Source organism: Nycticebus coucang, chromosome 3 (genome assembly GCF_027406575.1).
Source record: "Nycticebus coucang isolate mNycCou1 chromosome 3, mNycCou1.pri, whole genome shotgun sequence".
Classification (NCBI taxonomy): Eukaryota; Metazoa; Chordata; class Mammalia; order Primates; family Lorisidae; genus Nycticebus; species Nycticebus coucang.
The window spans coordinates 26,486,196-26,511,300 of record NC_069782.1 but is presented as its reverse complement, the minus strand read 5'-3'; the positions used below and the strand labels follow the sequence as shown (position 1 = coordinate 26,511,300).

Here is a 25,105-nt window from a genome sequence, read left to right as displayed (position 1 = left end):
TTACCGGAGGGACTGATGGCCAGCTGGGGTCCTCCGGTTGCCACGGAGAGGCAAAGGCTTAAAGACACCCTTCAGCTCCAAGAAAGTATTTCGGTATCGAAGATACTCCTTTTCTTCATCCTTTTCTTTTGTACCTTGTTTTACAGAAAGTTTTGCTGATGACACTTCTTGTTTCCTGACCACTTTTTGTGGGAAAAACACGGGTGTTTTGCAGATGTGCAGTGATTCCATTCCTGAAATGTAAACAGAATGCATTCCCCTGAACAACCTTGGTAGAACAAGTCAACTGCAGGCTGAGCTATGAGGGTCAACCTGGCTGCCAGTGAGTGTATACAAGTAGTCAGTAAATGTTAACCATTCCTGGCATGATTAGTATTATTACTGTCTATATTAAGGTTCCTTCACGCATTTATAGAGCATCCTTTCTGTTGGGTCTTTTATTTTAAATGTACCTCTTAGCCTGCCCAGAGGATACATGGTATCTATGTAACAAACAAGGAATATTTCTAGGCTATCAACAAATCTCATCCATAGAAGTTTGTGCTTGTCTTGTGCCAGGCAATGAGCCAAGTACTTTAAATACATTATCTCATTGAATTAAGTACCCCCACGAGTTGAGTACTCTTATTTTCATGTTATCATAGGCAAGTCCACGTCACCCAGCTGGACAGAGGCAGAATCAGGCTTTAGACAGATCTATTTGATTCTTAAGACTGTGCTTTTACCATGGTATAGAGCAGTACTTCCAAAACTTTTATTTTTAATCACATAGAAAACTGTTTAGTGTAAAACCTTATATATATAGATTCTTATCATGGAAAATGTGATATTTAAAAAAGAAAATAAAAAAATTAAAAGAAAATATGATGTATTTGTGTGGCACATTGGGATAAATTTACTAGGTGGCTTGTAGGTGGAGCCCACTATCCCAGGGGCTTAATCACTCCGGCCCAGCTGGGCTGATGTGAAGGTTGGGAATTTCCAATTTTCAGTTCCTACATAAACATTTGTGGCATAACCTTTGGGAATGTCTGTTATATGTCACAGTATATAGCAAACTGCCTCCTCAAATGGAGACGCTTTCATCTGGATTTAGCATATAGCAGATGCTCATTATTTACAGGTTCCACATTTGTGGATTTGCCAATTTGTTATAATTTATCTGTAAAACCAAAGTCAGTATTCATGGCACTCTCATGGTCACGTGCAAAGTAGTGAAAATGTGAATTGCCTCTTGTGAATATTCCCAGCTGAAGTTGAACAAGCCTACACTCTGCTTTCTTTTTTTTTTTCTTTTTTTTTGAGACAGAGTCTCAAGCTGTCACCCTGGGTAGAATGCCATGGTATCATAGCTCACAGCAACTTCTAACTTTTGGGCTCAAAGCAATCCTCTTGCCTCAGTTTTTCTATTTTTAGTAGAGACAGGGTCTTGTTATTGCTCAGGCTGGTCTCGAACTCGTGAGCTCAAACAATCCACCAACTCGCCCTCCCAGAGTGCTAGGATTATAGGTGTGAGCCACTGCTTCCAGCCTGCTGCCTTCTTATTTTGACTCTTACACTGTAAACAAGCATCCTCTTCGTGGTCTATTTAATGTCATGTTTTTCACACTTTTGTGTGCTTTTTGTTGATGATTTTGCTGTTTTAAGTGGCCTGTTGTCTAGTGTTCCTAAGCTCAGGAAGGCTATAATGTACTGGAAGGAGAAAATACACGTATAAGATAAGCTTCTTTTAGGCATGAGTTACAGTGCTGTTGGCCATGAATTCAATGTTAATATATTACCAATATATTTTAAGTAAGGTGTCTTTAGACAAAACACACATAAGATAAGGTTATATACTGACCAAATGATGACCCTCTGAGCTATCCCAAGGAGCAATGGCTCAGTATTCACTAAGTTATCATTTGCAGAGACTTTCTAGAACCTAACTTCCATGAATAAGAATAAACTCTTCTACCACCAGTCAAAAACTGAAACTGTGATAGGTTCTGTAATTAGACACCACCTATGAGCTGATATTGCAACAGCACTTTCTAACATGAAGATATAGGCCTCTTCTCAACACAGAAGGGGGACAAAGGACGTTGTCAAGGATTGAAATTTTGGTGGATTGATCAAGAGGTGATGGTTGAGGGGTAGGAAGATTTTCTAATTCAAAAAATAAATATGAAAGCACGTTTCCTTGCAAAAACACGGAAGTGACCAAATAGATTCTCTGCTCCAAAAATAGAAAGGAAATGAAATAATCTATTTTTCTACCACAGTTGGTCACCTTAATCCATGACAAGAACCCATGTGGACAGGCTGGATGTGATGGCTCACGCCTGTAATCCCAGCACTCTGAGAGACCAAGGCGGGAGAATTGCTTGAGCTTGGGAGTTTGAGACCAGCCTGAGCAAGAGCAAGACTCTATATCTCTACTAAAAAACAGAAAATTTAGCTGGCCAGGCACAGTGGTGCACACCTGTAGTCCAAGCTACTTACAAGGCTTAGGCAAGAGGCTTGCTTGAGCAAGGGAGCTTGTGGTTTCTATGAGGTATGACGCCAGGGCACTCTAGTCTGGGGCAACAGAGTGAGACTCTGTCTAAAAAAAAAAAAAAAGAGAGAGAGAATCCTCTTGGACAGGGCTTTACAGTATGTAAACTCACCACCTCAGGAACCCTGAAGGAGGAAATGTTTGATTGAATGTTGGTTCTCTGCAACTCTGAATGATGAGAACCAGTTATACGAAGCAACACAGTGAATTCCATAACTAACCCAGTGTAAATCTGTAGTGATTCAGCCAGTCAAAGAAGATGTGCTTGACCTTCCTTTGTAGTCTTCTTAATTTGATAGCTGTGATAATGTCATGCAAAGGGCTTATGTCCATTGATGGATCAAATGTATCTGTATCCACTGAATCTGCTAAACTTGAAGGCTTCAAAACAGGAAGAGAGATATATGAGTGTATGTATATTTACACACACACAAACAAAACATACACATTATACACCATATATAAAGAGAGAGGGAGACTACTTACTACATGATTAACAAATATCAATTCCATCATTTATCCATTCACTCATTCATTAGCCTAGTCGTCCAACAAGCATTTATATTTTATAGATCAGGCACTGTGCCAGAAACTAGGACCAAAGATATATAAAGATATATATATAAAAACCATGTTCCCTTGTGAATGTACTTAATGTCACTGAATTATACAAATTATACACTTAAAAAAATGTTTAAAATGGTAAGTTTTATGTTCTTTTTTTTTTTGAAGCAGAGTCTCAAGCTGTCACCCTGGATAGAGTACTGTGATCATCATAGCTCACAGCAACTTCCAACTCTTGGGCTCAAGAGATCCTCTGGCCTCAGTTTTTTCTATTTTTAGTAGAGATTGGGGTGGGGGGGTCTTGCTCTGGCTCAGGCTGGTCTCAATCCTGTGAGTTCAAGCAATCCACCCACCTCAGCCTCTGACAGTGCTAGGATTACAGGTACGAGCCATCTTGCCCTGCCTATATTTTGTATTTTCAACCACAATAAAAGATGGAGGAAGAAAAAGCCATTTCTCTGTCCTCAAGGAGCTCACAGTCAGTGGAAGAAGATGTGCATGTGCAAGTTACAAAAAATAGATGGAGATCAAATTTTACAAGACATAGCTGATGGAATTGAACAAATGAATCCTATTCCAAAAATACAAGGACTTATAGGAAGTTCAGTAGGATCATTAGCATTACTTTTAATTATTGGATTCATTTTATATTTAATTTGTAAGAAAATGAAGCATGCCCAAAGTGAAAATGAACATTATGCGCAGGTGTTTGCTTTAATGATGACAGATATGAATAATATTCGTCAGAAAACAGAAAGGAGAAACGTAGGATAATATTTAGAAACAAACATATCCTACATCAAGCACACAAAGTGAACTCAGTGTGAGTTTAAAATGACTTGCTTTCCTTCCAGAAGCTTAAGGGATCTGGCCCCCCCTGGGATACACACAGAGTTGGCTTCCCTGGAGTTATAAATGCCATAAGCCATTTCTCTGAAGCTGTACACCCCGTGAAACCTGAGATCAAAGGGCATGCCGCCCTTCCTCAGAGATACGGGCCAGAGGGTTGACGTATGTTAACAACATATTGTCAGAGGTCTATAGGTGCTCTGTCCTGAGGGAAAGACACAGTCATTACTTCATACTGAGTAAATTGAGTGAACGCTTGAAGATACTCTTCCATTAACTCTGTTCCCCTGTGGCTACTTTCTTCTTTGTGATCTTTATTTAGATACCTGCTCAGAAATTAGTCAGTGTTTAGAAGAAGAGGTTTACTACAAAAGTGATTGTATTGATATGATAACAAAATATTTCCTTTCAAGTTAATTTCAGATAGGTAAAATAAGATAACGATGGAACTAACAGATGACAGATTAAGTGTGTATGTAACTCAAAACCCTGAATAAAGCTTTTCACTACATGCCATCTCATCTCATGTAGTCTGTTTCTTGACTTAATAATTACAGGAGCGAGTTTACACCCATGGCAAAGCTGCTGTTCGTTTGCATCTCCGGTCACGCAACAACAATGTTTTGTTTTGTTTTTAACCTCAGATGATTAATAAGTGTGCACATAGGTCCAAGGAAGTAATACTTAAACCCTAAAAATTCCTAAAGTGTTTCTTTCTCTCTCCACAGGCACATGGACTCTGTGGGAATTGTTTCTTTGAGTTTGTATAATTAATAGACGGATCCAGAAGGATAGGAGGTGGCAGTTAAAAGATAAGAGGTCAGGGACTGCTTCGGGGCTGGGAGTTTAAGAACAGCCTGGGCAACATTGTGAGACTCTTTTGTCTCTACAAAAAATAAAAATATTTTAAAAATTATCCCAGAGCAGCAGAACCTGCCCAAGTTCCCATTACTCAGGAGGCTAAGGTGGGACGATCTCTTGAGCCCAGGAGATCCTCCTGCTGCCTCCTCTGTTGCCCAGTCTGTAGTGAGCTATGATTACACCACTGCACTCCTCCCTGGGCAACAGAGTAAGACCCTGTCTCTAAAACAAACAAACAAAAACAAAATAAATTACATAGCAAGAAAAAAACTTCATTTCCCTTATCTGTACCACTTCTAAGAGCTCTTTTTTTTTTTTTTTATAGAGACAGAGTCTCACCTTATCGCCCTCGGTAGAGTGCTGTGGCCTCACACGGCTCACAGCAACCTCCAACTCCTGGGCTTAAGCAATTCTCTTGCCTCAGCCTCCCGAGTAGCTGGGACCACAGGCGCCCGCCACAACGCCCGGCTATTTTTTTTGTTGCAGTTTGACCGGGGCTGGGTTTGAACCCGCCACCCTTGGTATATGGGGCCGGTGCCCTGCTCACTGAGCCACAGGTGCCGCCCAAGAGCTCTTTTATTTGTTTGTTTGTTTGTTTTCTTGTAGAGACAGAGTCTCACTTTATGGCCCTCAGTAGAGTGCCGTGGCCTCACACAGCTCACAGCAACCTCCAACTCCTGGGCTTAAGCGATTCTCTTGCCTCAGCCTCCCAAGTAGCTGGGACTACAGGCAACCACCACAACGTCCGGCTATTTTTTGGTTGCAGTTTGGCCGGGGCTGGGCTTGAACCCACCACCCTCAGCATATGGGGTCAGCGCCTTACCGACTGAGCCACAGGTGCCGCCCAAGAGCTCTTTTTTTTTTAAAGACAGAGTCTCACTTTATTGCCCTTGGTAGAGTGCCGTAGCGTCACAGCTCACAGCAACCTCCAACTCCTGGGTTTACGTGATTCTCTTGCCTCAGCCTCCTGAATAGCTGGGACTACAGGCGCCCACCACAACGCCCAGCTATTTTTTTGTTGCAGTTTGGCCAGGGCTGGGTTCGAACCCTCCACCCTCGGTATATGGGGCTGGCACCCTACCCACTGAGCCACAGGAGCCGTCCAGAATCAGAGCTCATTATCAGATGATTTGGCAACATATCCCAGTACTCTCCAGTTTGTGTCTCTTCACATATAGAGCAAAATTTTATTTTTCACATTCGAAGCCCAAAGTGCGACTAGTCTATGGATTTTGCCTACTTGACCCGTCATTGAACCTGTACTCTTTCCTGAAGTCTTTTTGGGTTTATCAACTTTTATGAGGTGTAATTACATACATTTGGCAGAATCCTTTAAAATGTATCATTTGATAAATTTTGACCCTTTGCAAGCACCACCATAATCAAAATCTAGAACATTTCCATCAACCCCTCAATTTCCCTCCTTCCTCTTTGCAAGCATTCCCCACTCGACCCCTGGGAACTTTACTTGGGTTTCATATGAATGGAATCATACCATTTCACTCTGTTATGTCTGGCTTATTTTGCTCAGCATAATGTTTTTTAAATTCATCTGTTTTTGTGTAGTGGCTCATTCCTTTTTTACTTTGGGCCTCTAGATATTTGCCAGTGCCAATCACAGTCCTGAAAGACACAATGCTAAACACCATAACCCCAAATGTCACAACCCCAAAAAGTCAAAATCCTTAAAGTCTAAAATCCCTAACATCTAAAATTCCAAAAAATCATAAAAGATTAAAATCCTATATGTTGACATCGTGAAAGCCGAATTCTGGGGAAGAAATGATTGAGTTTTCAGTTGGACCCAGGATAGCAAGAGCAAACAAATGTTTACTTAACTTGACCACATTCTCCAAGGTGGCATCTTTTCAAAAGTTTTTAAGGTGATATGTTGTTTGGACAATTTTTTTTTTGTAGAGACAGAGTCTCATTGTACCACCCTCGGTAGAGTGCCGTGGCGTCACACGGCTCACAGCAACCTCCAGCTCTTGGGCTTACGTGATTCTCTTGCCTCAGCCTCCCGAGCAGCTGGGACTACAGGCGCCCGCCACAACGCCCGGCTATTTTTTGTTACTGTTTGGCTGGGGCTGGGTTTGAACCCGCCACCCTCGGCATATGGGGCCGGCGCCCTACTCACTGAGCCACAGGCGCCGCCCTTTTTTTTTTTGTTGCAGTTTGGCCAGGGCTGGGTTTGGTGTTTGGACAATTGTTATGACTAAAATGAAAAGGACAGTGTATTAAAGCAGTGTTACAAAATGACCTGGAGCAGATAGGGACAACAGCAGAAGGTGGTGCCTTTTCCGGATGTGCCTCTCCCATGGCCAAGGAGGAGCAGGTAAAATCCTGCCATGCCAGACTAGTTTTCTCCATTGGGCCACACCATTTGTTCTCACTAACCGCTGGCTAGTATGTAGAGTGAGTCTGCCTTGCATATCCAGTCCCTGTGGCATAAGGAGACCCAAGAGGAACAGGTCTGCCTGCTCCAGTCCCTTGAGGTGTGGCTGTATTCTCTCTATTCCAGTTTCCCAGCTTGCACATTGGTGGATTAGGTAAAAAATAAAAATGTTCTGCAGTTTGGGAGAAGGACTTAGAAACCCCATTTCAGCCTTAGGTCCAAACCACCTTCTCCAATCCAGGGAGAAGCAGAGAGGCCTACCCTTTCAGTAATAAATACCTTGATTTCTTTTCTTTTTTTTTTTGAGACAGAGTCTCAGTATGTCACCCTTGGTAGACTGCCATGGTGTCACAGCTCACAGCAACCTCAAACTCTTGGGCTTAAGTGATTCTCTTGCTTCAGCCTCCCGAATAGCTAGGAGTATAGGTGCCCGCCACAACGTCCGGCTATTTTTTTGGTTGCAGTTGTCATTGTTGTTTAGCAGGGTTCCAACCCACAAGCTCCAACCCACAAGCCTTGGTGTATGTGGCCGGTGCCCTACTCACTGAAGTATGGGCGCTGAGCCAATACCTTGATTTCTATTTGGTTACTTGAATCTGCAATCAGACTCAAAAAGGAGGAAGAGAGAGCAGGAGGCACTCCCAACCCACCCATACTTCTGTTTCATTCAGTTATGTCATCTTTGGACAGACCACACAAACATGCATTTCTGTTTTGTTTTTCACTGGGCTTTTTTGTTTGAGTTGAATTCATATCACTTACTTGATCTTAAATATACTTTCCCAGCTCCCTCTTGACTTCATGACTTAGTTTGCAAACATATTGGGTAGAGTGAGGGCTCTGTGAAGGGTAATAAACTTGAAAAGCAGCTTGACTTTCCTGCCAGACCACAGAGAAAGGGGGTCATGAGAGATGTTTGGTAGGAAAAATTGTTTCCTAAGTGTTAGACATCTATCTGTGAATTATGTGTAAAGCTTCAAAAGTGGAAAACACAGGCTCAGCGCCTGTAGCTCAAGCGGCTAAAGCGCCAGCCACATACAACAGAGCTGGTGGTTTCGAATCCGGCCTGGGCCTGCCAAAGAATGATAACTACAACCAAAAAATAGCTGGGCGTTGTGGCAGGTGCCTGTAGTCCCAGCTGCTTGGGAGACTGAGGCAAGAGAATCGCTTAAGCCCAGGAGTTGGAGGTTGCTGTGAGCTGTGACGCCACAGCACTCTACACAGGGCGACAGCTTGAGGCTCTGACTCAAAAAAAAGTGGAAAACACAATAGTATACTTGTGATAATTATTGGTGTTTTGGTATGCTAGAGTTAGCCTGTCAGATAGTCACATGAAAGCTCCAACTAGTGGGGAAAATTAAACAAATAAAAATTTTTCTTTGGGGCGGCGCCTGTGGCTCAGTGAGTAGGGCGCCGGCCCCATATACCGAGGGTGGCGGGTTCAAACCCGGCCCCGGCCAAACTGCAACCAAAAAAAAAAAAAAAAAAAAAATAGCCGGGCGTTGCGGCGGGTGCCTGTAGTCCCAGCTACTCGGGAGGCTGAGGCAAGAGAATCGCTTAAGCCCAGGAGTTGGAGGTTGCTGTGAGCTGTGTGAGGCCACGGCACTCTACCGAGGGCCATAAAGTGAGACTCTGTCTCTAAAAAAAAAAAAAAAAATTTTTCTTTGAAAATATCATGCCTTAGCATTCTCCCTTGGGAATATTGTGCAAAGAAAATATAAAACATCAAACAACCAAAAGAATCTGTATTTCAAAAAGATTTGAAAAAAGAATAAAGAGTGACAATTGAGAAGTTGACTCATTATTCTTGCTTGCACAACATTGAGCATTTATTTTAGAGGAAGGATGCCTGGGAAATTGCTGATTGTAGGAGTAATTTACAGACGTTACAAAAAGGGATGCTGATGATAACTGGTACCATTTGTGAATGTAAGAGATAAATATATCAATCTCTATTAAGAAAACAGCACATGAAGGCTTTTATGGGGGGTGGAAGTATTCTCCTTCTGTCTTTGTAAAGTGGTAGGTTTCATGACAGAAATGAGTATAAATTACGATGCTGGCGACGCCTGTAGCTCAGTGGGTAGGGCACCAGCCACAGACACTGAGGCTGGCGGGTTTGAGCCCAGCCCTGCTAAACAACAATGACAACTGCAAAGGTAATGTGTTTAATATAAAAATTAGGTATACATCCTTCCAGTCTATCTAAAGCACATAAGAATATTTTTTCTTTGGCTTACTATGGAATCACACAGTGCATGCTGCCACGTCATCTACTTCCCTCCCATTTACTATTCTATGAACATCAAAGAACCCTTGTGATACCATTTTCTTTAGAAACTAAAGGCCTTACATATGAAAAAGAAGCAAAGTCTTCATGCTGAGAAACTACATTTCAGTCAATTTATAAACATTATCAAGAATATTTCAAACATTGGTTTGTATTAAATAACTAAAAAATAATCACCAGTTTAATTGTGCCAAGCTCTTCTGACAATTTTCGAGTTGATGATTATCCACCTCGGTTGGCACCTTGTGGCTCAGTGGGTAGGGTGCCGGCCCCATATACCGAGGATGGTGGGTTCAAGCCTGGCCCTGGCCAAACTGCAACAAAAAAATAGCCGTGCATTGTGACAGGTGCCTGTAGTCCCAGCTACTTGGAAGGCTGAGGCAAGAGAATCGCCTAAGCCCAGGAGATGGAGGTTGCTGTGAGCTGTGTGACGCCACGGCACTCTACCGAGGGTGATAAAAAAAAAAAAAAAAAAAAGATTATCCACCTCAAAGTGAGAGGAGTTATAGGGGACTGGGCCAGAAAGTGTGGCTCTGCCTTTCTTCATCGGAGACAGAAACCAGCAAGCTTTTTCTCACCTGGTAATGTGTGGCAATTACAGGGAGGTAAAAGCACTCCAGAAAGATCCAATATAGCAAACAGGGAAAATAGGGCTTAGGAGCAATAGAGAAGAAATCATGCTGTCTCAGGGCAAGCTTGCCTGATTGTTCCCTCCTGAAGCAACACACAGAACCGAACCAGGGGAGCGCTGCTAAGTTTGCCACAGTGAATCTGGAGGCTGCCCCAGTGCAGACTGAGAAGGGAAGTGGTTTGACTGAGGCCTAGGAAACCTTGAGAGCTAAAACACAGACTCAGGACAGTCAGGTCCACCATCTTCTCTCACACTGTACAAATACAAAGCACAGGCAAACGCCAACAATAGCACAGGAACGTCTCTGTCTTTAGGTATCTGTTCCTCAATGCATTCTAATCAGGCTTCCACTTCAACCTGCAATGACTTTTGCTAAAGTCACCACTGATCCCCCTAGAGACAAATGGACATTTTTTATTCCCAAAGGCCATTTGCTTGGACTTTCTGGAACATTCACCCTGTTACCATTCTCTCATTTGTAAACTCTTTCCCTTTAGTTTGTATGTTATTATTGACTGTAGGAAACAGAAACCTCTCTAGCTACTTGTAAGTACCTAATTATAAAATCACAGGAAAAGCAGGAATGGTAGTCTCTAGCTGCAAACTGACTGGCCAGGGGAGCGGCTACTTCTGCCATATCAGGCTGGTGGTGATAAGGAAATTCCACTGCCGCTGGGCTCACAGACAGTCTAACTCAGCGGTTCTCAACTGTAGTAAAGGGTCGTGGCATGTCGAAGGTTGAGAACCACTGGTCTAACTGAAGCTGTGATCTCAGAACCAGGAGGCTGTGATTTCTCTCATCTCAGTAATCACCATGTTAATAACTGGCTAATGTAGTGCTGCTGTAGTAAACTCAACTTCTCCGTGATCTTGCTTATCAAAGCAACAAGAGCATGGTCTCAACCTTATTTCCACCTTCTAAATCTCGCATTAATGCATTTCATTGGTGGGAATAAATACGCATCGAGAAATCCATTTGCAAGTGAGTCTGAAAATAGTTTTGCCACCTCTGCAGTACAGAAAAGCATAGTAGAGGGAGTAGGGAAACCCAGGGCACACCATGTCCACCTTGGTGGCAGGGTGCTTCTTTTCCCACTCTGCCTGCCCCTTGGTTTGGGTTGAGTTGCCTCTCTTCTCTTTTTACCTACTCTAAGTAGCAGATTCTCCATCTCCGTACATAAATCAGAAGTTTTCTATGAATTCTGCCTCCTAATTAACTTGCAGCTTACATCTATTTTCCATTCTCCCTAAGTCTATTGTTCATATTTTGACTAGTTTAGTACAATAATCCCTTAACTGATCGCCTTGGACTATACAACAGAGTATTTCCCCAGGCATAATCACTACAGAGAACTTGGCAACCCAAGCGAGTACATCCTTCCTTGGGGCTCTCAGAAACGTGTGTGGGCCTTTTGATTGATGGTGTGATTGATGTTTAGTTCTGCAGTGGGAAAGATGGTACTGAATAACTAAGAATTATCTGCCCCAAATGTTGTTAGTGCCTCCTCGAGAAACAAGGATTCCTAGATTCAGGATTTAATAGACCATTAAATTAAAAAAATGTTGGGAACCAAAACAGATTGCCAACTTTTAATTTTACTAATTACATGAAACAAAATTACTACCATCTTATACCACCGTTGTTTCATAAAGGAAAAGATATTTAATTTCCCCCCCAAAAAACCTTGTACACAAATGTTCAGGTTCTTTGGCGTTAGCCAAAGACTGGAAACAACCCAAATGTCCACTAACTGATGAATGGATAAACTAAGTCTGGTATATCCATGCATTGGAATACCCTCACATACAAATCATTTAAAAACCCCACAGATCACATGTTGTTATCAACGGTGGGAAACACAATACAATAACAGACGAATCTTAACATGTTTTGCTGAGCAAAAGTAGCCAGACAGAACAGAATTCATATTAGTTCTATGTATGTGAATGATTCTATTTTTATAAAACACTAGAAATACAAATTAAAAGTGCCATAAAGAAGATCAGTGATTACTTAGGCCCAGAATGGGGGAACTGACTGGGAAGGAACACATGGAAACCTTTTGGCAGGATGGAAATAATCTACATCTTGATTGCAGTGGTGGTTACATAGCTGAATACATTTGCCAAAGCTCATCAAGCTGTATGCACTTACTGTATAGAAATCATAACTCGGCAGTGCCTGTGGCTCAGTGAGTAGGGCGCCGGTCCCATATACTGGAGGTGGCGGGTTCAAACCCAGACCCGGCCAAAAACCACAAAAAAAAAAAAAAAGAAATCATAACTCAATAAAGCGGATATTTAAAAAGCTAATATACTGGGCGGCGCCTGTGGCTCAGTCGGTAAGGCGCCGGCCCCATATACCGAGGGTGGCGGGTTCAAACCCGGCCTCGGCCAAACTGCAACCAAAAAAAAAAATAGCTGGGCGTTGTGGCGGGCGCCTGTGGTCCCATCTACTCTGGAGGCTGAGGCAGGAGAATCGCTTGGGCCCAGGAGTTGGAGGTTGCTGTGAGCTGTGTGAGGCCACGGCACTCTACCGAGGGCCATAAAGTGAGACTCTGTCTCTACAAAAAAAAAAGCTAATATACTGCGCAGCGCCTGTGGCCCAGTGGGTAGGGCGCCAGCCCCATATATCGAGGGTGGCAGATTCGAACCTGGCCCCAGCCAAACTGCAACAAAAAATAGCCCGGTGTTATGGTGGGCGCACGTAGTCCCAGCTACTTGGGAGGCTGAGGCAAGAGAATTGCCTAAGCCCAGGAGTTGGAGGTTGCTGTGAGTTGTGACACTACAGCACTCTACCGAGGGCCACAAAATGAGATTGTTTCTAAAAAAAAAAAAAAAAAGCTAATATACTACCTTACACACATTACATTAAAATGGCTACTATAAAAATAAAACAACAGAAAATAACAAGCATTAGTGAGGGTAAAGAGAAACTGGAAACTTTGTGTGCTATTGGTGGGAACGTAAAATGATACAGCTAGAAAATACTATGGAAAATAGTATGGTTATTCCTCAAAATATTAAAAATGGAATTAGTATATGATCCAATAATTCCACTTCTGTCATCTAGTCAAAAGAACTGAAAGCAGAGTCTCAGTTGATATTTGTACACTGACGTTCATAGCAGCATTAGTCACAATAGTTAAGAGGCAGAAGCAGGGCGGTGCCTGTGGCTCAGTCGGTAAGGCACCGGCCCCATATACCGAGGGTGGTGGGTTCAAACTCGACCCTGGCCAAACTGGGCGTTTTGGCCCAACCAAAAAATAGCTGGGCGTTGTGGCGGGCGCCTGTAGTCCCAGCTACTCGGGAGGCTGAGGCAAGAGAATCGCTTAAGCCCAGGAGTTGGAGGTTGCTGTGAGCTGTGTGAGGCCACAGCACTCTACCGAGGGCCATAAAGTGAGACTCTGTCTCTACAAAAAAAAAAAAGAAAAGAGGCAGAAGCAACCAAAATGTCCGCTAACAGATAGATGGCTCGGCTCGGCGCCTATAGCTCAAGCGGCTAAGGCATCAGTCACATCCACTAGAGCTGGTGCATTCAAATCCAGCCCGGGCCCACCAAACAACAATGACAACTACAATCAAAAAATAGCTGGGCGTTGTGGTAGGGCTCCTGTAGTCCTAGCTGCTTGGGAGGCTGAGGCAAGAGAATCACTTAGGCCCAGGAGTTGGAGGTTGCTGTGAGCTGTGATGCCATAGCACTCTACCCAGGGTGACAGCTTGAGGCTCTGTTTCAAACAAACAAATAAAAAAAACAGGTAGATGGCTCGATAAATAAAATGTGATATATTCAAACAATGGGATCTCCTTAAAAAGGAAGGAAATTCTGACACATGCTATAACATGGATGAACCTTGAAGACATTGTGCTAAGTGAAATAATCTAGTTGCAAAAGGACAAATACTGTATGATTATACTCATATGAAATTCCTAGAGTAGTGAAATTCCTAGAGATAAAAAGCAGAATGGTGATTGCCAGAGACTAGAGAGAAGAATATTAGTGTTTAACGGGGACAGAGTTTCAGTTTTGAACGAGGAGAAAGTTTTAGAGATGAATGGTGGTGATGGTTGTACAGTGTGACTGTAGGCAACGCTACTGAACCGTATATCATATACTTCACGATGGTAAGGGAAAAGAAAATTAAATACAAAGAAAATACCCAAACAAACAAGAGTCAGCCTATGCTCCCTCCAAGAATTATACAAATGGTCCTACCTGCATTCAATAAATAGACTCTGGCTCTCTACAATAAACCCCGCCTATTGGACACCTCTAGGACAACATGAAAACTAAAACCCTCCTTTGTCTACAAGATCAAAATATTTCACACTTACGTCTGTGTTCTGTGTTGTGAATCTCAGTTGCTTGCACTTCATTTTGTAGGCCTTGAATAAGTCCCTGGCTTCTCTGGAGTTGGGATTGGTATCAGCGCATGACTGAGAAAGATTGTAAGCATTTTTCAGATAACATGCTTCATAAAAACCCAGGGAGGCAAGACTTCTAAGGAGTAACACAGTTTTGAAAGCTGTCCCTAAAAATAAAGATCTCTTATATGCATTCATACATTTTCTGTAATTTATGTAGCATTTACATAAATGCACTTAAAAGTTTTTAGTTTTAACAGTTTGATCAAAATCAGTCAAACTAGCTCACTACTTAACTACAAATGGCATCCCTATGAAAATAGAGATACTAATGGTTTAGTGTCTCTTCTCTTGACAAACAAAAGGTTTTAGTCTAGAATTCCTCAACAGAGATTTAGTGTAAATGTGAAATGATTATTTAGAGAAGTTATTCTGGGCCCCAGTTTTAACAAAGCTCAAACATCTCCACGTTTCTTTGGAATGCTATCTATGCCTAAAAAAGGTAACTTGAAATTGATTTAATTTCATCTTACTTAAAAAACAATATATAAGCCTTACATCATTTCCGTTTTTAAGAGATCATAGATTAAAAATCTAAAATTGGTCCACATGGTTCCTGCTCTGCTTGCACTGACAAGGTGACATGAAGACAATTAAGAAACCTCTGACTTACCACCTCAGGTAAGCATGGAAGATAAGGCTTGCATTTTACAGGTGCCAGAGATAGCTTCAGGCTCTGGGGATGCCATTTGTAGACCAAAGTGATGGCAAATCGCCCAGAAATCTTCACAGTGATGAACCTATTCACCTGAGGACAACAGAAAGGAGACTCACTTCCTGCATAGAATCTTCATTTTCATAATTCAAGTGGAAATCAGATATTTGCATAATTAATGAAAGGAAATTTGGGACCCACATTCACAGACAGCTCCAGTCTCTTCACTTAATTCTACCAAGTTAGGATGGGTTATGGGTTTTGTGCTGCAAGTTTGTATGTTGCTATGACTTACTCAGAGAAGGAAGAAGAGGGTAGAGAAAATTATTTTGCAAATAACATAGTCATGTCTTATAAAGATCAGGTCCATTTTAAGTTGAGAAAATGCTGGGTTGATTTACAGGTACTTCTAAGCCTTAATTCTATCCCTGAGACAGTCTTCCCTGTAAAATATGGTTGATAACATCTGACTCCCTTGGTGTAGAGAAAAGACACTAATGGCTGCCAAATGCTTAGAAGTTTTACAAGTATCTGACTGTGAAACTCATTAAAGTTTGAGAGATTTTATAAGGAACAAGAATGGAAAAGTAGCAATAAACGAACAACTTCTTAAAACTCAAGTGAACATCTGAAGATTAGTAAAGCATATTTAAAAGCCTATCTGTAGATAAAGCATCCTAATTAAGTAAACTGCTTTAAGCAGTAAGAACTCTTGTTTGACTCTTGTTTTGGTTACAAATGATGCTCCATTGTTTCCTGAAAGCTACCATCTGAGGTAATCTGAATTAAATAATCTATTCCCTTAGTGATTTTTTCTTTTTTGCAGATTTTGGCCGGGCTGGTTTTGAACCCACCACCTCTGGCATATGGGACTGGCGCCCTACTCCTTTGAGCCACAGGTGCTGCCCTCCCTTAGTGATTTTTATTTTATTTTTATTGTTATTACTTTTAGATAAAGAGTAAGGAAATCTTGACTTCAGAGTGTCAGGAAATTGGTGTATGGAATCTTACCTAGTAAAATAAGTTACTTGTCTATGCTTTACTTCCCTAAACTCTAGCGCTAAATGGTACTTTAAAATTTACCTTCTATGGCCACCAGAGATGATTTTGTAAATTGTATAGAATAGAGGCCTAGAGATTACTCTCCACATAATAGCCTATAACAGTGCTGTCCAGCAGAAATATAATGCAAGCCACAAATGTAAGCCACATGAGTAATTTTAAATTATCTAGTAGACTAAAGTAAAAAGCATGTGAAGGAAACTTTAATAGCACGTTACAGCCAAATATCTGTAAATATTAACATTCTGACATGTGCTACCTATATAAATTACTAATAAGATAGTTTGTGCTCTTTTTTTATCGTACGTCTTCCAAGTCTGGTGTGTATTTTATGCTTGCAGTATACTTCTAGGATTCAATGACCATCTGTGTATGTATGAATTGAATCAAGAACACTGAGCACGAAGGTTGCAGACTGGCAGCTCAGGAGTGTTTGATTTAGTCCACTCAAAGTCTGAATTAATTTTCAACTTTAAAATATTAGACTGGGGCGGCGCCTGTGGCTCAAAGTGGTAGGGCGCCAGTCCCATATGCCAGAGGTGGCAGGTTCAAACGCAGCCCTGGCCAAAACCCACGAAAAAAAAAAAAAAGAAAGAAAATATTAGACTGTTTCTTATAAAAATCTGAATTTCTGACTTAAAAAACAAATCATAAAATATAGCAACCCCAGTTCCATTTTCCCAGGTGGCGAGTCTCCTGGCCCTGAGTAGAGGCTGCCCCCTTCAGGTGGGACACTTCCAGTTCACCACAGTTCCTGCCTCACAGGCTCACTCTTCTATTACTTAAATTTGGAATCTTTGATCCTGTAAAGATATACACCAAGCTCTTAACAAGGTTGATTTCTGCAGAGTGAGATTGAAGGAGAAGAAATTTTCACCTTGAACATTGTATACTTTACTATTTAAAAAATTTTTTTTATGGTAGGCATGAAATGCTTTTCTAATAACAATTTTTTTTTTCTAATAACAATTTCTTTTTTTTTTTGTAGAGACAGAGTCTCACTTTATGGCCCTCGGTAGAGTGCCATGGCATCATACAGCTCACAGCAACCTCCAACTCCTGGGCTTAAGCAATTATCTTGCCTCAGCCTCCCGAGTAGCTGGGACTACAGGCGCCCACCACAATGCCCAGCTATTTTTTGGTTGCAGTTCAGCTGGGGCCGGGTTTGAACCTGCCACCCTCGGTATATGGGGCCGGCGCCTTACCGACTGAGCCACAGGCGCCGCCCCTCTAATAACAATTTTTAAATTGATCCTGCAATCCCATTGCTAGGCATCTACCCAGAGGAGAAAAAAAAAAATCCTTTTATCATAAGGACATTTACACTAGACTGTTTATTGCAGCTCAATATACAATCTCCAAATTGTGGAAACAAATTAATGCCCACCAACCCAAGAATGGATTAATAAGCTGGGTATATGAATACCATGGAATACTATTCAGCTATTAAAAAAGATAGAGATTTTACATCTTTTGTATTAACCTTAATGGAGGTGGAACATATTCTTCTTAGTAAAGCATCACAAGAATGGAGAAGCAAGAATCCAATGTACTCTATTCTAATATGAAGGCAGTAGATGAGCTAAAGCAGAGGGGAGAAAGGAGGGGATGTGGGGTCACAGTGTATGGCACCCCTCTTGGGGGCGGGACACAATTAATAAGAGGGATTTTATCTAACAAATGCAATCAGTGTAACCTAATTCTCTGTACCCTCAATGAATCCCAATTTTTAAAAATTGCTATTTAAAGCAACTGCTGCTTAGCAAAGATAAATCCATCAAGAAAGGACTGAGTATCGTTTTCCAAGTAAAATAAAGGACTGAAACAAAAATTTATCACATCCAGGAACTCCATGAAGATCATTGTCTTAAGAAAACTAAGCCAGGCATGAAATCAGATGTTTGAACTTATATGTGGGAGTTGAAGAACTTGATCACATGGAGTTAGAGAGTGAAAGATAGATAAAAGAGACTGAGAAGGGTAAGTGAGTAGGGGTTGGAGGGAGGAAGAAGAGAAGCGAGTTAAAGAGTCAAACATACAGTAAGACAGAGGAACAAGTTCAATATTTGATAGCAGAGTGGGGTGACTACACACAAAATTGTGTTGCATTCAGGTCATGGGACACCCTAAATGCCCTGCCTTTGTTACACTGCCCTATACACATGTAATAAAATTTCACATGTACATGAATTTGTACAAATCAAAAAATAATAAATGGCAAAAAATGTATCACATCCATTGGCTGGTGTAGACAGCCAAACTGAGTAATTTAATCCTCTTAATCCTCTTTTTCCATAATACATTTAATAAATGCAAAGTAAATTATTGTTACAAAATAAGAAATAACTATAAGAATGATAAATTGTAAAATAATACCCAAATTTCAACTGGATCATCAAGTTTTCCCTTTGATGGCCACATCCATTCCCTTAAGATGTTTCCTTTTTTGCTGATCACCATTCCTCCATCCTGATTAAACATCATTGCTATTATTTTTCTATGGAAAAAATAAACAGAAAAACATGATTCACTTAGAACAAGAAAAAAAATCACAAACTCACTGATTTGGCTAAAGTGATGGAAGTCACCCAGGGTACAGGGATCTATCCTATCACATTGCTGGAGGATGGTCACCCTGCCTTTGTCTGAATAGCTTCCTGAAAGGAAGGTTGGTACATACCTGTTCAGCTGATTAAGATGCTCTTTCTCTGAGACCCACCCTATCCCACCCTACCACCCCTACTTATAGGGCCATAGGCATGGGCTTTGCCTACCCTGATTGTCATACCATGTGGCCCTGCTGCCTTGGCTGTGGTTGACTGAATCAGGGTGGACATATGACCCAGATGTGTGTTCCAAATGGATACAACCATGTGTGTAAAGGCTACGAGCGAGGAGATGGGCATAGTGCGTACAAGGAACTGAAAGAAATGAGATGGGAGGGGTTGGCAGTAACAGGAAGTCTAAGCTGTATACAAATTTTATCTACAGAGCAAAAAACCAGCTCTAACAAACCTAATAACAAAACAGGGAGCTGACATGATCAAATGGATTGGTGAGGGACCAGCGTAAATGCTGGGAGACCAGTTAAGAGGTCAAGACCAGGTAAGTGGCCCAGGAAGGGACGATGGCAGCTTGGACCAGGGCGTGGGGAAGAAAGGTGGCCACAGGCATAGATTCAAGAACCATCTAGGATTTTGATGGTGAAGAATAGGCTGGAGTCAATTTTATTCCCCCTACACTCTGAGTGTAGCTGAGCATTTTATTAGCTTATCTAGATCAGCAGCATTGTACTACTATGTGTTAATGTCCAAACCAATGTGAGAGGACAGCCTTGTTGTATCTTGGCACAGCACCCAGCACAGACAAGGGGCTTAAGAAAAGTCTGTTCAATCTTGTTGACAAAATGGATTCAGTTAAACAAATATATATTGAATAATTACTAGATGTAAGACACTGTTTAAGCACTCTAGGCTTGCCAAGGTAAGGCACTGTGTCTGCATTGAGGACATTTTCAGTCTTGAGATAATTATTTTGATAGATAACATTTATTATAGGCCTATTATGCACCACATGCTACGCAAGTTTACACAGGTCTTAATGGTGGGTCTTACAAGTCCGTATGGTCTTAATAGGCGCACTACTTAATGATCACAAATGCTGGAGAGTTGGACTGGTATGGTATTGAATCCAGCTTTTGCATTTCCTATTTGTGTGGACTTGGACATATTTCTTAACCTTTCTCTTGGTTCAGTTTCCTTGCCTTAGAAGTGCCAATAACAACAGCACCTACCTCACAGGGCTGGTGTGAGAACTAAAGGAGTTAACACAATATGGGTAGCACTTTGAATAAAACCAAGTACCCTCTAAGTTCTATAAAAGTATTTGCTTTCTTTCTTTCTTTTTTTTTTTTTTTTGAGACAGAATCTTACTTTGTCGCCCTCAGTAGAGTGCTGTGGTGTCACAGCTCATAGCAATCTCCAACTCTCCAGATTAAGCGGTTTTCTTGCCTCAGCTTCCTGAGTAGCTGGAACTACAGGTGCCCGCCACAATGCCCAGCTTTTCTTTGTTGCTGTTTTAGCTGGCCAGGGCCGGATTCGAATCTGCCACTCTCGGTATATGGGACCGGCACCTTACCCACTGAGCCACAGGCACCGCCCAAAAATATTTGCTTTCATAATTAAGTCCTCATGATTCCATCTACAGGTATTATGAGTCCCATTTCACAGATAAGGAAACAGAAATTGAGGCTGAGCACAATGGCTCATACCTGTAATCCTAGCACTCTGGGAGGCTGAAGTGGGTAGAATGCCTGAGCGTAGGAGTTCAGAGACCAGCCTGAGCAAGAGTGAGACCCTTCTCCACTAAAAATAGAAAAACTGGCCAGGCATTGTGGTGGGTGCCTGTAGTCCCTACTTGGGAGGCTGACACAAGAGAATTGCTTAAACCCAGGAGTTTGAGGTTGCAGGGAGCTATGACACCATGGGACTCTACCCAGGGCTACTCTGTCTAAAAAAAAAAAGAAAAGAAAAAAGAAGAAGAAGAAGAAAGGGAAGAGGAAGAAGAAGAAAAGAAAATAGAAATTGAGGAGGTTAGTTAATAAAGGACCTGCAGCCCAATATAAACTTTGAGGCTCGCCATGTAAGTTTATATTTATGGTATGGGCTTGCCATATACCAAAACAAAAAGAATTTCACAGTATAAAAGGGATGCTTTGGGCTTAATAGAGGAGTGCAACTGACCAAGCCAATGGAAAAAAGTATAAACAGAAGTCCCAAGCCTTGGCCACCTAGAGCATATTCCTTTCTTGTACAGACTACCCTGTCACTGCCCTAGGCACTCCAGCTTTCAGCTGTTCACATTCCTGCCAGAAGCCTCAGGGAAGACCCTGACCATCCCCGGTACATTTCAGTAGGAGCTTTGGCTAAAGCAGCTGTCTCCCTGCTAGCTTGGGTGTTTCCCTACACACTGATCTGGGCAACCAGGGTCCTCTGCCTCTCTCATTCATCTTCCTACTGGCATGGGCTGACCAGCCTTCTCATCAAGACCCCTATAGGTGAGATGACAGATGCCCAAAGGAAGATTAGCTAAAAATAATTAACATTAAACAATGGAAGCCCCTTAAAGGCATCTTTCGTTTTGTTTTTGCCTTCTTTCTAAGCCTTCGGTTCTGCTGAAAGCAGATACTATCCTCTGCCAAGGAATGGTCTGTGGTGCCTAGGATGAAATTACACAAGGGCATGGCTTAGCAGTGAGGCTTAGAATGTTAGGCTTCTGTGAAGTTCCCCAAATACCATCAACAGATGGTGTGGCATTCATCTGCTTCGTTACTGTTTGTTATCAAAGGAGACAGGAGAAGAAGGACTCAGAAGGCAATCACTGCAGAGGGGAAGGTGGGGTAGATGTTGTTACCTCCTGTTTGTTTCATGAATATAATTCTCATCTGGGAAGTTTGGTTTATGTAACAAATAGCAGGAAAATTTCCCAGTCTGAACCTAACTTCTGGGCAATATTGAAGTATGACCAGGGCACAGAACACTCTAACTTCTACCTGGAAAATGAAAACTTTTGACATTTTAATTACCATTTTAACTTTGTTGACTTGTAATTCCATAGGTCTGTCCATTAGTGAGTCCTAAAGGAGAACTCAGAAATCATATTGCTCAATCTTACATTAGCCACTCTCTATTAATGTTTTCATTTATGGCTTTTATTTTTTTTATTTTTGTTTATTTATTTTTGAGACAGAGTCTCATACTGTTGCCCAGGCTAGAGTGCCATGGTGTCAGCTTAGCTCAAACTCCAGGGTTAAATCAGTCCTCTTGCCTCAGCCTCCTTAGTAGCTGAGACTACAGTTACCCACTACCATATCCAGCTAATTTTTCTTATTTTTAGTGGAGATAGGGTCTTGTTCTTGCTCAGGCTGGTCTGGTACTCCTGAGCTCAAGAGATCCCCCCACCTTAGCCTCCCAGAGTGCTAAGATTAGAGGCCTGAGCCACCACACTGGCCTATGGCTTTTATTTTTTATTTAATATTATTTAAATGACATTAGACTAAATAAGGAATACCAAGTTAAGGTCTAGTTTTTTTGTAGGAGAAAGATTGATACCGACTTTAACCATGCAATACAGTACAGAAAATTATATTAATACATTGAACTCTATCTCTCTTTTACATATAACAGCTTTACTGAAATATAATTCACGTCATACTATTTGTCACTTAGAGTATACAATTTAGTGGTTTCTAGAATATTTACAGAGTTGTGCAACCATTATGACAATCAATTTTAGAACATTTTTATCCCAAAAAGAAACCATTAGGACTTGTTCCACTAGCAGTGACTCCCCATCTGCATACTCTAGACATTTCATGCAAATGGAACATACAATATGTGGTCTTCTTGACTAGCTTCTTTGATTTAGCATAATGTCTTCAAGGTTAATCCATAGTATAACATGTATTGGTACTTCATTCTGTTTTATGCTCGAATAACTTTCCATTGTATGGACATAATCACATTTTATTGATTATCATTTGTCAGTTGAGCTGTCTTTTGGAGCATGTGTTAATAGTGTCACAATGGAATTATCATAGGGCCTCACAAGGGGGGAAATTTATTTTTAGCTCAGACTGCAGGACAAGAAATACTTTCTTCAGTAGGAAGTTTTTTTTTTTTGAGACAGAGTTTCACTTTGTTGCCCTTAGTAACCTGCTGTGGCATCATAGCTCACAGCAACCTCAAACTCTTGGGCTCAAGAGATTCTCTTGCCTCAGCCTCCAAGTAGCTGGGCACACGGGTGCCTACCACAATGCCTGGCTATTTTTAGAGATGGGGTCTGGCTTTAGCTCAGTCTGGTCTTGAACTTGTGAGCTGAGGCAATCCTCCCACCTCAGCCTCCCACAGTGCTAGGATTATAGGTGAACCACTGCACCTGGCTGTTCATTAGGAATTTAATATGCCTGTCTTATATTAAAATAAAGAGACAAGTAAGTGAATGTGAATGTATAAATGTAGTCATGTGGATATAAATTCCACTGTATTTTCAAGAATGTACAAAATAGCCGGGCATGGTGGCTCATGCCTGTAATCCTAGCACTCTGGGAGGCCGAGGCAGGTGGATTGCTTAAACTCAAGAGTTCGAGACCAGCCTGAGCAGGAAGTGAGACCCCCCACCCCGTCTCTACTAAAAAATAGAAAAATTGAGGCAAGAGGATTGCTTAAGCCCAAGAGTTGGAGTTGGAGGTTACTGTGAACTATGATGCTATGGTATCTACCCAGAGTGACAGCTTGAGACTCTGCTAAAAAAAAAAAAAAAAAAGAATGTACAAAATACTCTTTGCCGTGGATTTATCGGCAGAGGGGTAAGAAATTGAGAGGAAGAAAAATTTTATTTTCCATGTGATATTCCACAGTTTAACTTAATTTTTTTTTACCATGTGCATGAATTACTTTTATTTAAAAATGTATACAAACATCAATATTCCCTCACTCCTTCATTAGAATGATCTTTCTCATAGAGAATTGTAAATATTGAATCCTCTGGTTAGAGAAGCAGGGAGCTGAGCAACACCTAGTCATACCAGCATTTGCAGTATCTTGGAGGAAGTTAAGGATCACATAGCAGTCAATTAATATGGATTCAACAATTTATAAAGGGTATTTGAGCCAAGATTTATAAGGATGTTGACACAAAAAGTAGGCATCCCAGCAGAGTCTGGTACTCCAGAGTCAAATGTTCAGGCTTGCACTGAACACAGCCTTAAGTCCTACCAGGTAGATGTTTTCACCTTCTTAGTTAGATGAAACTGAACACTGATCTCAAATGGCTCCTAAGGTATTATAGAGGACTATACAGAGTTTATAACTACAGGCTATAAGCTTAGAACTTCTCAACCAAGTCTGGATTATCTCCACCCTATATCAAGCATCATTACATAGTGACATCTGAAGTCAGCATTACCATTAGCATTACCATTCAGGCACCAATATTGGGAAAAACCAGTGTTTTCCATACCAAACCATCAGAGTGGTTTCCATAAGGAAGTACTTACTGGGGATTATTTTTGTCCAGAGAAGTTACACATTATCTTAGTGAAAAGGGTTATATGAAAAGAGACAAAATTAGACAAGATATGCTCTGAAATGGGGAAAAGATCAGAATTCAGAATCATTATCTAAAATGTTGAGTTTTCAGTAAGAAATTACAAGACATGCTAAGAAACAAAATAATATGACTCACGCACATGAAAAAAGCAAGACATGGAAGCTATCTTTATCAGCTAATTACTGGATTTACCAAACACTTTGAAGCAGCTCTTATAAATATGTTTTAAAAACTAAAGGAAAGGCGGGTGCGGTGGCGCATGCCTGTACTCCTAGCACTCTGGGAGGCCAAGGTGAACTGCCTCATGAGATCATGAGTTCGAGACCAGCCTGAGCAAGAGTGAGACCCCAGTCTCTAAAATTAGCCAGGCATTGTGGCAGGTGCCTGTAGTCCCAGCTACTTGGGAGGCTGAGGCAAGAGAATTGCTTGAACGTAAGAGTTTGAGGTTGCTGGGCGGCGCCTGTGGCTCAGTGAGTAGGGCACCGGCCCCATATGCCGAGGGTGGCGGGTTCAAACCCAGCCCCGGCCAAACTGCAACAACAAAAAAATAGCCGGGCGTTGTGGCGGGCGCCTATAGTCCCAGCTGCTCGGGAGGCTGAGGCAAGAGAATCACGGAAGCCCAAGAGTTACAGGTTGCTGTGAGCTGTGTGACACCACAGCACTCTACCCGCGGGCGGTACAGTGAGATTCTGTCTCTACAAAAAAAAAAAGAGTTTGAGGTTGCTGTG

At 41.6% G+C, this 25,105-nt stretch overlaps 1 protein-coding gene across 1 annotated transcript in view; it reads right to left on the bottom strand.

Moving 5' to 3' along the window:
- LOC128580885 (uncharacterized) overlaps positions 1–25,105 on the bottom strand; it is an 83,036-nt gene continuing 57,931 nt past the window's right edge. The window contains exons 7-11 of the mRNA XM_053583353.1: positions 18,645–18,765; positions 15,165–15,299; positions 14,462–14,563; positions 2,758–2,917; positions 1–233 (exon numbers count right to left, since the gene is read on the bottom strand). Of these exons, the coding sequence (XP_053439328.1) occupies positions 1–233; positions 2,758–2,917; positions 14,462–14,563; positions 15,165–15,299; positions 18,645–18,765 (751 nt within the window). The remainder of the gene's footprint in view (positions 234–2,757; positions 2,918–14,461; positions 14,564–15,164; positions 15,300–18,644; positions 18,766–25,105) is intronic.